At 38.9% G+C, this 12995-nt stretch overlaps 1 protein-coding gene across 6 annotated transcripts in view; it reads right to left on the minus strand.

Annotated features, from left to right (window-relative positions):
* SASH1 (SAM and SH3 domain containing 1) overlaps window positions 1-12995 on the minus strand; it is a 1249329-nt gene that overhangs the window by 1184177 nt on the left and 52157 nt on the right. Inside the window, exon 2 of one of the 6 annotated variants that reach the window (XM_077289199.1) lies at window positions 7892-8381. The exons of 4 other annotated variants lie outside the window; for them this stretch is intronic. In XM_077289199.1, the coding sequence (XP_077145314.1) occupies window positions 8376-8381 (6 nt within the window). In that variant the 3' untranslated portion in view covers window positions 7892-8375. Of the gene's footprint in view, window positions 1-7891; window positions 8385-12995 lie in introns of those variants that run through there. One more of the 6 variants, XM_077289197.1, reaches the window with a different exon arrangement.

Below are 12995 nucleotides of genomic sequence, written 5' to 3' on the forward strand. Positions count from 1 at the left end.
GTCAACGTAAAACCCTTTCATCTCTTTTTTACTGTTCACAGACATGTAGCTGCTCTACACAAAATGTGTGGTAACCAAGGTAACAACCCAGAAGATTGACAAAAATAACAGTCAGCTACATTCCTTGAATGAAATGAGCTTTCTGACATGCTTTGTGGGTTTTGTTTGGATAGCTCAGAACACATACATATGGCGTGACTACTTACAGCTGGAGTAAACAGATTTTCTACGAGAAATCAAACATAGGAAGAACTTCTAGGCCCATTTTGTTTTCCAACATGTTATACGTGTCCTATCATTATTTCTAAGCCAGAAAATATTTATCTCAGTATATATTGTATTCTTATTTTGATAAGAATGACACTGACTCATACATACCTTGAATTACTTGGATTTTAAAATATAATTTCTAGAGCACCTAACAAAAGTACCAGTTAAAGAGGTTTTACCACAACAATAAATCCAGTCTATGTAAAAGATTTTCGAAAAACAATAAACTTTTCAAATGCAATTCATTTAAAAAAATGTATAATTTTTTTGTTGTAGGATTACCCATATGGCCTGATCATCTGTCTTATTTGCTGCTAACCATATAGTTTGTTGGTAGCAGGCTTCTCCAACTTTGGTCGAGCATGTGCCGATGCCTTCTGTAGTAAGTTGCTTTGGCATAGGAACCGGGAAGGACACATAACCGACTGAGGAGTAGAAATGAGGACCTTGGTCAGTATTTCATGGCAACAGATTATCAAGACACACTCAATACAGGAGTGGTTCTGCAGGTGGGGACCACAGACCACATCTCAGTACCAATGCTTTCTGGCTGATGTTTTGTCCTCCAACAGGCCACAAATGTGCATGTGTCTGCACAAATGGTTAGAAACCGACTCCATGAGGATGGCCTGAGTGCCTGACGTCCACAGATGGGGGTTGTGCTCACAGCCCAACACCGTGCAGGACGCTTGGCATTTGCCACAGAACACCAAGATTGGCAAATTCACCACTGGTACCCTGTGCTCTTCACAGATGAAAGCAGGTTTACGCTGAGCATATGTGACAGACGTGACAGAGTCTGGAGACGCTGTGGAGAGCGATTTGCTGCCTCAAACATCCTTCAGCATGACTGGTTTGGCAGTGGGTCAGTAATGGTGTGGGGTGGCATTTCTTTGGAGGGCCACATAGCCTTCAATGTGCTCGCCAGAGGTAGCCTGACTGCCATTAGGTACCGAGATGAGATCCTCAGACCCCTTGTGAGACCATATGCTGGTGTGGTTGGCCTTGGATTCCTCTTAATGCAGGGCAATGCCATTCGATACAGCACTCTGTGAACAGCCAGCTTCTTTAACAATGACATTTTGTGGCTTACCCTCCTTATGGAGTGTGTCAATGACTGCCTTCAGGACATCTGTCAAGTTAGCTGTCTTCCCCATGATTGTGGAGCCCAGTGAAACAGACCAAGGGACCTTTCTAAATGCTTAGGAAGCCTTTGCAGGTGTTTTTGTTAATTATTCTAATTTAGTGAGATAATGACTTTTGGGTTTTCGTTGGCTGTAAGCCTTAATCATCAACATTAACAGAAATAAACACTTGAAATAGATCACTCTGTTTGTAATGTCTCTATATAATATCTGAGTTTCACTTCTTGTATTGGAGAACTGAAATAAATTAACTTTTTGATGATATTCCAATTTTGTGAGAAGCACCTGTATATATAGTCATGGCTACATGTAATGGCACCCTTGAAATTGTTCCAGAAAATGAAGTATTTCTCCCAGATATTTATTGCAATAACTCATGTTTTATTATACACATGTTTATTTCCTTTGTGTTTAATGGTATAACACAAAAAAACCTGAGAAAAAAGGCAAATTGAAAATCATTTCACACAAAATCTCAAAAATGAGCCAGACAAAATTGTTGGCACCTTTCCAAAATTATACGTGAGCAGCTTGGTTTCAAGCATGTGATGCTCACCTGTGGCAAGTAACATTGAGGCATTTCCCTGAAGTTGGATCAGCCTGTAATTTGATTTTCCACTCTGATTTTGAGTGTCATTCCAAATCCAGACCTCCATGGGATAGTAATTTTGATTTACATTGATCATTTTTATGTTTAATTGCTCTCAACGCATTCAGCTATGTAATGAATAAAGACTTACAACTGGAATAATTAATTCAGTGATATCTAGGATGTGGTATTTTAGTTTGTCCTTTATTTTTTTGAGCAGTGTGTGTGTGTATATATATATGTATATATATATATATATATATATATATATATATAAATATATACATGCATATATATATATATATATATATATATATATATATATACTGTATATATATATACACTCACCGGCCACTTTATTAGGTACACCTGTCCAACTTCTTGTTAACACTTAATTTCTAATCAGCCAATCACATGGCGGCAACTCAGTGCATTTAGGCATGTAGACATGGTCAAGACAATCTCCTGCAGTTCAAACCGAGCATCAGTATGGGGAAGAAAGGTGATTTGAGTGCCTTTGAACGTGGCATGGTTGTTGGTGCCAGAAGGGCTGGTCTGAGTATTTCAGAAACTGCTGATCTACTGGGATTTTCACGCACAACCATCTCTAGGGTTTACAGAGAATGGTCCGAAAAAGAAAAAAAATTCAGTGAGCGGCAGTTCTGTGGGCGGAAATGCCTTGTTGATGCCAGAGGTCAGAGGAGAATGGGCAGACTGGTTCGAGCTGATAGAAAGGCAACAGTGACTCAAATCGCCACCCGTTACAACCAAGGTAGGCCTAAGAGCATCTCTGAACGCACAGTGCGTCGAACTTTGAGGCAGATGGGCTACAGCAGCAGAAGACCACACCGGGTACCACTCCTTTCAGCTAAGAACAGGAAACTGAGGCTACAATTTGTACAAGCTCATCGAAATTGGACAGTAGAAGATTGGAAAAAAGTTGCTTGGTCTGATGAGTCTCGATTTCTGCTGCGACATTCGGATGGTAGGGTCAGAATTTGGCGTAAACAACATGAAAGCATGGATCCATCCTGCCTTGTATGGAGCATCTTTGGGATGTGCAGCCGACAAATCTGCGGCAACTGTGTGATGCCATCATGTCAATATGGACCAAAATCTCTGAGGAATGCTTCCAGCACCTTGTTGAATCTATGCCACGAAGAATTGAGGCAGTTCTGAAGGCAAAAGGGGGTCCAACCCGTTACTAGCATGGTGTACCTAATAAAGTGGCCGGTGAGTGTATATAAATATATATATATACTGTATTAATAATTATTAGGCATGTGAGTATATATATATATATATATATATATATATATGTACAGTATATATGCATATATACACTACCGTTCAAAAGTTTAGGGTCACTTAGAAATTTCCCTATTTTTGAAAGAAAAGCAGTTTTTTCAAATGAAGCTAACATTAAGTTACTCAGAAATACACTCTATATATTGTTAATGTGGTAATTGATTATTCTAACTACAAACGTCTGGTTTGTAATGCAGTATCATCATAGTTGTATAGAGGCCCATTTCCAACAACCATTACTCCAGAGTTCTTATGGTACTTTGTGTAAGAAAGCTAATGGATGGTTAGAATACCCTTGAAAATCCTTGTGCAAGTATGTTAGCACAGCTGAAAACAGTTTGGCTGATTAGAGATCCTATAAACCTGACCTTCCTTTGAACTAGTTGAGAATCTGGAGCATTAAATTTGTTGGTTCCATTAAACTATCAAAATGGCCAGAAAATAAGAACTTTCATGTGAAACTCAACAGTCTATTCTTGTTCTTAGAAATGAAGGCTATTCCATGCGAGAAATTGCCAAGAAACTGAAGATTTCCTACAACAGTGTGTACTACTCCCTTCAGAGGACAGCACAAACAGGTTCTAACCAGAGTAGAAAGAGAAGTGGGAGGCCCCGCTGCACAACTGAGCAACAAGACAAGTACTTTAGAGTCTGTAGTTTGAGACATCGACGCCTCACAGGTCCTCAACTGGCATCTTCATTAAATAGTACATGCAAAATGCCAGTGTCAACATCTACAGTGAAGAGGCGACTCTGGGATGCTGGCCTTCAGGGCAGAGTGGCAAAGAAAAAGCCATATCTAAGACTGGCTAATAAAGGGAAAAGATTAATATGGGCAAAAGAACACAGACATTGGACAGAGGAAGATTGGAAAAAAGTGTTATGGACAGACAAATCCAAGTTTGAGGTGTTTGGATCACACAGAAGAACATTTGTGAGACGCAGAACAACTGAAAAGATGCTGGAAGAGTGCCTGACGCCATTTGTCAAGCATAGTGGAGGTAATGCGATGGTCTGACGTTACTTTTGTGCTGGTAAAGTAGGAGATTTGTACAAGGTAAAAGGGATTTTGAATAAGGAAGGCTATCACTCCATTTTGCAATGCCATGCCATACCCTGTGGACAGCGCTTGATTGGAGCTAATTTCCTCCTACGACAGGACAATGACCCAAGGCACACCTCCAAATTATGCAATATCTATTTAGGGAAGAAGCAGGCAGCTGGTATTCTATCTGTAATGGAGTGGCCAGCACAGTCACCAGATCTCAACCCCATTGAGCTGTTGTGGGAGCAGCTTGACCGTATGGTACGCAAAAAGTGCCCATCAAGCCAAACCAACTTGTGGGAGGGGCTTCTGGAAGCATGGGGTGAAATTTCTACAGATTACCTCAGCAAATTAACTGCTAGAATGCCAAAGGTCTGCAATACTGTGATTGCTGCAAAGGGAGCATTCTTTGACGAAAGCAAAGTTTGAAGGAGAAAATTATTATTTCAAATAAAAATCTTTTTTTCAAGCCTTTTCAGTGTCTGGACTAGATTTTCAATTAATGTGGCATCTCTTTTTATTTCATGGAAAACACAAAATTGTCTGGGTGACCCTAAACTTTTGAATGGTAGCGTGTATATATATATATATATATATATATATATATATATATATATATATATATATATCATAGTATTTAGAAAAAAATCTGAGCTTTGAAACAAAAAATTTGACTGTGTGATACCCGAGTGACTTCGGTGTTTTTGAATAATATGTTCTAGTCCCTGAGCCTGCATGTCCTGTGGCTGTTTGACAGCTGCAACACATGCAGGGTTTGCCTAACGAATCACTGCATGTGTTGCGGCTGTCGAACAGTTGCGAGACTTGCAACCACGGGCACTCGAACATATTTTTCGAGCATGCTGAAGACACTTGGTTAGCACACCTTATCGAAGCATGTTCACTCATCATAACAGAGACATTTGAGGGACTAAACTGATGCAAATGGAGCAAACGCTAATCACATAAGTTACTTTCGGGTGTCAGCTATGTAATCAGCTGGCACCCACTCTGTACATATAGGCTGTCTTTACCAAAGTTAAAACATTAATTTTTTTCAGTAATTTTTGTACAGCATGGAATGCTATTAAACTTTGAAAATCACTTTATTGGGGATTTGTCTTCATTCCTGTAAAAATAGCATGTAAGTGGCATCCAAACCGCTTTTCTGTAGTCTATTTGCTTGCCTTCAACGGCCCTATCAGAACCTACTCATTTGACTGTAGCTGCACCTCTCTCTTCCTCCTAAGGCTGTGTTTATCACTACAATTTCTGTAACAGCTTATCTCCAGTGCTGAGCTGACACTTTCACTGCCATCATCAGTACTCCCAATAAGGATGCAGCAGCATGTCTATTTATCTTGCGAAGATGCCCCGTCTCTGCAAGATAAATAACCCAGTCTATGAATACAATGAACACATCCAGAATCACTGTGCATACAACCAGGGTCGGCGCTTTGGGCAGAGCGGTGTATCCGCTGCGTCCAAAGCACAGAGATTACGCCCCATGGAAACATACCCTTACACTGTATATTGCACAGGTCAAAACTGCGGTCCTGCACACCACTCCAAAAGTCATGCAGTCTTGGTGGAACTCCCCACGATATTGGCAAATAACTAAATCCAAAAAATCTTTATCTTTATTATCTTTATTATATGACAGCATATACAGGATAAAAAAGTGACGTTTCGGCACATAGGGTTTTTTTCCTAAAAAGAAGGACCTATCTGGCCGAAATGTTGCTTTTTTTACCCTGTATATGTTGTGACCAAATAAAGATAACCTTTTGGAGTAGAACATCTGTTACCTTGGATTTTTTTGGATTTTGTGTTATTTACAGTATACAGTTATATGAAAAAGTTTGGGCACCCCTATTAATCTTCAGCTTAATGTTTTCTAAAAATTGTTTTTTTTGCAACAGCTATTTCAGTTTCATATATCTAATAACTGTTGGACACAGTAATGTTTCTGAATTGAAATGAGGTTTATTGTACTAATAGAAAATGTGCAATCTGCATTCAAACAGAATTTGACAGGTGCATAAGTATGGGCACCTCACCAGAAAAGTGACATTAATATTTAGTAGATCCTCCTTTTGCAAAAATAACAGCCTCTAGTCGCTTCCTGTAGCTTTTAATGAGTTCCTGGATCCTGGATGAAGGTATTTTTGACCATTCCTCTTTACAAAACAATTCCAGTTCAGTTAAGTTTGATGGTCGCCGAGCATGGACAGCACTCTTCAAATGATCCCACAGATGTTCAATGATATTCAGGTCTGGGGACTGGGATGGCCATTCCAGAACAGTGTAATTGTTCCTCTGCATGAATGCCTGAGTAGATTTAGAGCGGTGTTTTGGATCATTGTCTTGCTGAAAGATCCATCCCCTGCGTAACTTCAACTTTGTCACTGATTCATGAACATTATTGTCAAGAATCAGCTGATACTGAGAGGAATCCATGCGTCCCTCAACTTTAACAAGATTCTCGTTGCCGGCATTGGCCACACAGCCCCAAAGCATGATGGAACCTCCACCAAATTTTACTGTGGGTAGCAAGTGTTTTTCTTGGAATGCTGTGTTTTTTTTACGCCATGCATAACGCCTTTTTGTATGACCAAACAACTCAATCTTGGTTTCATCAGTCCACAGGACCTTCTTCCAAAAATAAATTGGCTTCTCCAAATGTGCTTTTGCATACCTCAGCCGACTCTGTGGCGTGCTTGCAGAAACAGCTTCTTTTGCATCACTCTCCCATACAGCTTCTCCTTGTGCAAAGTGCGTTGTATAGTTGACCGATGCACAGTGACACCATCTGCAGCAAGTTGATGCTGCAGCTCTCTGGAGGTGGTCTGAGGATTTTCCTTGACTGATCTCACCATTCTTCTCTGCCTTTCTGATGTTTTTCTTGGCCTGTCACTTCTGGCCTTAACAAGAACTGTACCTGTGTTCTTCCATTTCCTTACTATGTTCTTCACAGTGGAAATTGACAGGTTAAATCTCTTAGATAGCTTTTTGTATCCTTCCCCTGAACAACTATGTTGAATAATCTTTGTTTTCAGATCATTTGACAGTTGTTTTGAGGAGCCCATGATGCCACTCTTCAGAGGAGATTCAAACAGGAGAACAACTTGCAAGTGGCCACTTTAAGTAGCTTTTCTCATGATTGCATACACCTGGCTATGAAGTTCAAAGCTCAATGAGGTTACAAAACCAAAAAAAGTGCTTTAGTAAGTCAGTAAAAAGTAGGTAGGAGTATTTAAAACAAGAAAATGATAAGGGTGCCCATACTTATGCACCTGTCAAATGTTGTTTGAATGCAGATTGCACATTTTCTGTTAGTACAATAAACCTCATTTCAAGGCAGAAACATTACTGTGTCCAACAGTTATTAGATATATGAAACTGAAATAGCTGTTGCAAAAAAAACAATTTTTATAAAACATTAAGCTTAAGATTAATAGGGGTGCCCAAACTTTTTCATATAACTGTATACTATTAAATGGTATTCTATAGGAGGTGGTGTCGTCAATAGAATATAGTACAGAATGCTGAGAAGCATTCAATCTAAGGCCAGTTTCCCATTTGGAGAGTCTGACGTTTGTTTTTCAGTAAAACCACAGATAATCTTTAAAAGTATGAAGACTAAATACCATTTTATTTCACACAAACTCCTTACATTTATGACAAACAAAACACTTTTTCCATTTAAACAATTGTATTTTTTTGATATTTACACTTGAATTATTTTATTATTATCATTGATTGTGGCTTCAAATGGCAAAACAGGTCTGTTCACATTCTAAAAGTTGCTGTTTATGGCAACCTGTTGTGCAGTAAATATGATGGCTATTATTAAAAAAACAAGGTATTCAGGTATATGTCATTTTCTTCTGCTAATAAAACCCACACTGATCAGAGAAAGGGATCCTGGGTCTTGAGCGTCTGTCTCACGTCAATCTCTTTTTCACCAAATCAGAAACTTTGTGTGCTGCATCCTTGGAAGGGAACCATGTATTCTTTAAAACTGCTAAAAAAAATAATAAAAAAAAGAACATTGTTGTAAAAACTGGAACTGTATATCAGTTCACCTGTGTACTATGGAAAGTTGTACTGCTGTGAATGTGACATGCATCAGCTCTATGTGTTACATGCTTGACTGTGCAATTCAGTAGTCTACACACTAGAACGATAAATGGAAAGAGATGGTATAGATAGATAGATAGATAGATAGATAGATAGATAGATAGATAGATAGATAGATAGATAGATAGATGGATGGATGGATGGATGGATGGATGGATGGATGGATAGATAGATAGATAGATAGATAGATAGATAGATAGATAGATAGATAGATAGATAGATAAGATTTGCGCAGAAAATGAAAGGGGTTGTTCTGTCCAAATCGATGTCTGCAGTCACTCCGTGTCAATACAAGTGTATGGAGCGAGGCCAAGCCCACTGGATGTGCTCTGGCAGGGAGTATGTATAACGTATACATATCCTACAGTCCTCGCACAGAAACTGTCAAATCCCCGCAGCGCACAAAGTGTGCTCTGGGGGATTTCATAAGTCTGGAGTCACAAAGAGTGAATGCAGACTTATTGATTTGGATTGGACAACCCCTTTAACGAATTTGTGAAATTGGGGATTGCAATTTAAATTTCTATTAAATAAAATTATATAATATTAGCTTCACAAACTTTCAGATTCCAGTCACACATTTAAAATTATAACCAATTAACACACATGAAAATTCTTATACTTACCCCTGATTTAAGATACAGTAATTTTTTACCTAATTTTCTATGCTGTCCTGCTATAACGTCTCAATGCCCTAAAATAAACAGCTCCCTATTTTTTGAGTTATTATTTTATAAGTGTTTAATATAGCACTAGTAATATGATTAGATAGAAACTTTTTTTAGTATTAGAACATTAAATGGGTATTCCCATTTCCAAGATTCTACACCAATATATAATAGGTGTAATAATAATAATATTAGCATATACAGTACCTCCAATTAGAAATGTAGTATAGCTGTTCTGAGTCACTATGTCTTTTTCCTAAGGTGCAGGAATTGCAAGTAATGATAGGCGAACCTGTGGATGTTTGGGTCCAGAGAGTTCGGCCGAACAGCTGAAAAAACATTGGTTCGGGTACGAGAACAGTACCTTAACCCGGGCACCATTCAGATGAATGGGGGGCTCAAACATCCATTGTTTGCCATGCTGTCATCTGCATGACAGTGTGGCAAACACTGCCTCTGATTGGTAGTAAAATTATTACCAGAGCGATGTGGTTCCCACGCTGTCAGATAACAGTGCGAGCCAGCAACTGTGAGTGCATTAAAATGCTTACTACTGTTCTACTCCCTTCAGCCTACATCTGCTGTCGCTGATAAAAGCGAGAACAGGCACCACTGATGGGAGTATTCATCAGCCGGCACCTGTGCTATTAATAAATTTAAAAACGGCGTGGGTCCCCTTTATTTTTGATAACCAGCATGGCAAAACTGACAGCTGTGGGCTGTGACCCTCACCTTTCAGCTTTATCATGGCTGGTTATCAAGAATCGAGGGGTCCCCATGCCGTTTTTTTATTATTTACATAAATAATTTAAAAAAAGTGTGCCCCCTATTTTTGACAACTAAAGCTAAAGAAGGCAGCTGGGAGCAGGCTGGAAAGTTGCCATGCATATTGCCCCTTTCCAGCTTAAAAATAGCAGCCTACAGTCACACCAGAAAATGTGCATCTATTAGATATGTTAGATTTTGGCACTTTGCCCTGCTCTTCCCACTTTATTTATAGCGGTGACAAGTGGGGTAATATTTGTGGGTTTGATGTCATCTTTGTATTGTCAGGTGACATCAAGCCCACAGGTTAGTAATGGAGAGGCATCTATAAGATGCCTCTCCATTACTAACACCATAGTCATATTATAAATACAGTAAACACATAGCCTGAATAAAGTCCTTTATTTGAAATAAAAATACACACCGTTTTACTTTTTTATTTAAAAATAAAGAGCAAAGTTATGTTCACCTTACGCCCATTCCATTGAAGCCCTTGTCCCCTGTAAAAAAAACTGAAAATAATAAACAATAATACTACTCAGTTTTCAGACTGGACGGTCACATCTTGGCACTGTCCAGGTTGAAAACCACTTATCACAGACATAGATAACAGCATGGGACAGTATGTTGTACAGGTGAGGCATATGGTTGTTTTTTGTTTTGTTTTTTTCTTACAAAAGAACAGGGCTTTAATGGAATGGGCATTAGGTGAGTGTTATTGTTATTATTTTAATTTTTTTTACAGGGGCCCGAGGGCTTCAATGGAATGGGCGTAAGGTGAGTATAACTTTGATTTTTATTTTAAATAAAAAAGTAAAATGGTGTGCATTTTTGTTTCAAAAAAAGGAATGTACTTTAGCTGTGTGTTTATTTACAATATGATTATGGGGTTAGTAATAGAAAGGCATCTTATAGATGCCTTTCCATTACTAATCCGTGAGCTTGATGTCACCTAGCAATACAAAGGTGACATCAACCCCACAATTATTAACCCCACTTGCCACTGCCACAGGTCAAGTGGAGAGAGCTGGGCAAATGCCAGAAGTGGCGCATCTAATAGATGCACCAGTTATGGGGTGGCTGCGGGATGCTATTTTTAGGCTGGGGGGCCCAATATCCATGACCCCATACCAACCTGAAAATACCAGCCCCCAGCGGTATGCTTTAGCTTGGTTGGTTGTCAAAAATGTTTTTTAAATTATTTATTTAAATAATTTTTTTAAAAATGGCGTGGGAACTCCTCTATTCTTGATAACCAGCCATGATAAAACTGACAGGTGAGGGCTTCCGCCCTCAGCTGTCAGTTTTGTCATGCTGTTTATCAAAAATAAAGGGGAACCCGCTGCTTTTTTTTTATATACTTATTAGCAGCACAGGCGCTAGCTGATGAATACTGCCATCAGCGGTGCCTGTTATCGCTGTTATCAGTGACAGCAGGCATAGGCTGATGGGAGTAGTACTCCCATCAGCCAACACCTATGACCGAATGTAAACTTTTTACCGCCTATCACAGCAGCTGGCTGTCAGAAGAACTGCAGCTCTCTGATTGGCAGTAATAGTCTTAACGCCGATCAGAACAGTCAATGTTTCTCTTGCTATCATGCAGATGTTCGAGGTGCCAAAGCTGAAAAGTAACACGGACTTCTTGAACAGTAGATGTTTGGTACAGACCCCGAACTTTACTGTTCAGGTTCACCCATCTCTAATTGCAGCACCGTAGGTATCCATGGTAACAAGCACTGATATAGTGACAGTTAGTTGCTTGTAGTCTTAACCGTGGATACCTAAAGTCCTGCAATGCCTGCACATGAGGAAAGAGACATAGTGAATCCGGAAAACTATACTACATTTGTAATTTGAGGTATTTGCTAACATTATTATTATTTTATATGCTACATATTAGGATAGGATATTGGAGATGGGAATCCCCCTTTAATTTAAAATTTTACTAAATTAAAGCGGCAAAACAAAACAAAATTTATGAAATGACTGGACAATCAATTTCACTGTGGCATTTATCAGAGTTGGAAATCAAAATTAGGATCATCTGTAGAAAGTAATTAATGCTCTTCGATATTCCAGTTTTTAAAAACTGAAGATTTATGCTCAAGATATAATTAGTATTAAATAGGTTTGGGTTTAATTCTCTGGATTGTCACTGATCAGGTTTTTTTCAGGTTTTTATAATGGACTCTATACAAAACTGTCTCATCACTCTTTGTGCCTAGGCGTCAGATAAAATGGGGAAGAATAGCTTCTACAGTAACTATACTTTATTCTAATCAAACATAGTCTTGGACAGATGGGTGGATAGCCTGCATAGCAAAAAAAAGGAGGCAGCCACACACAATGCAGAAAAACTAAAGATAGTCTTGTCACTGGTAAATATCTTTAGATGCTTTTATCAATATATGCCCCAAGCACATACATGTAGCAATGTAATTCATGTATTCCTTTTCTGAAGAGTTCTGTAACATTTTGTGTTTGCAAATCTAATTAAAAAAGAATGAACAGTTATACCAGCATAATATAAAAGTGGGCAAGGTAAGTAGTAAAAACAACTCCAATTCTAAAAAATGTTGGGACACTGTCAGGAACTGACTGGGACTGAAATTCAACCCTGGCATTGGAAATCACACAAGCCCATGCCGTCACTGTCCCCAAGCACCAGACGGGATATATTACTAATATTACCCTGGATGGAGGAAAGGAGGAAAGCAAGATTTACTACAAGACCAATATGTCTAACGGTACCCGTGGCCTGCTGGAGTAAGTGACAGAGTAAGCGGCTTTGTTCTTCGTCACAATTGTTAACAGTATGGGTGTTTTGAGAACATTGATTCTGTTAACAACGTAGCAGACAAGGCAGCCCACGACCAGACAGGCCCTTCTGGCATTTGCCAGAAATGCCAGATGGCCAGTCTGGCCCAGGACACTGTGTAAAATGTTAAAAAAAAAAGAAGGTAATGGTTTCAAAATCTCTTACAGGCTACAGCCATACTTTATTTACAAAAGAACATAGAACAGATATCAGAAGTTGAAAGTTCAAATTTTTTGCATTT

This window comes from Ranitomeya variabilis, chromosome 2 (assembly GCF_051348905.1).
Source record: "Ranitomeya variabilis isolate aRanVar5 chromosome 2, aRanVar5.hap1, whole genome shotgun sequence".
Classification (NCBI taxonomy): Eukaryota; Metazoa; Chordata; class Amphibia; order Anura; family Dendrobatidae; genus Ranitomeya; species Ranitomeya variabilis.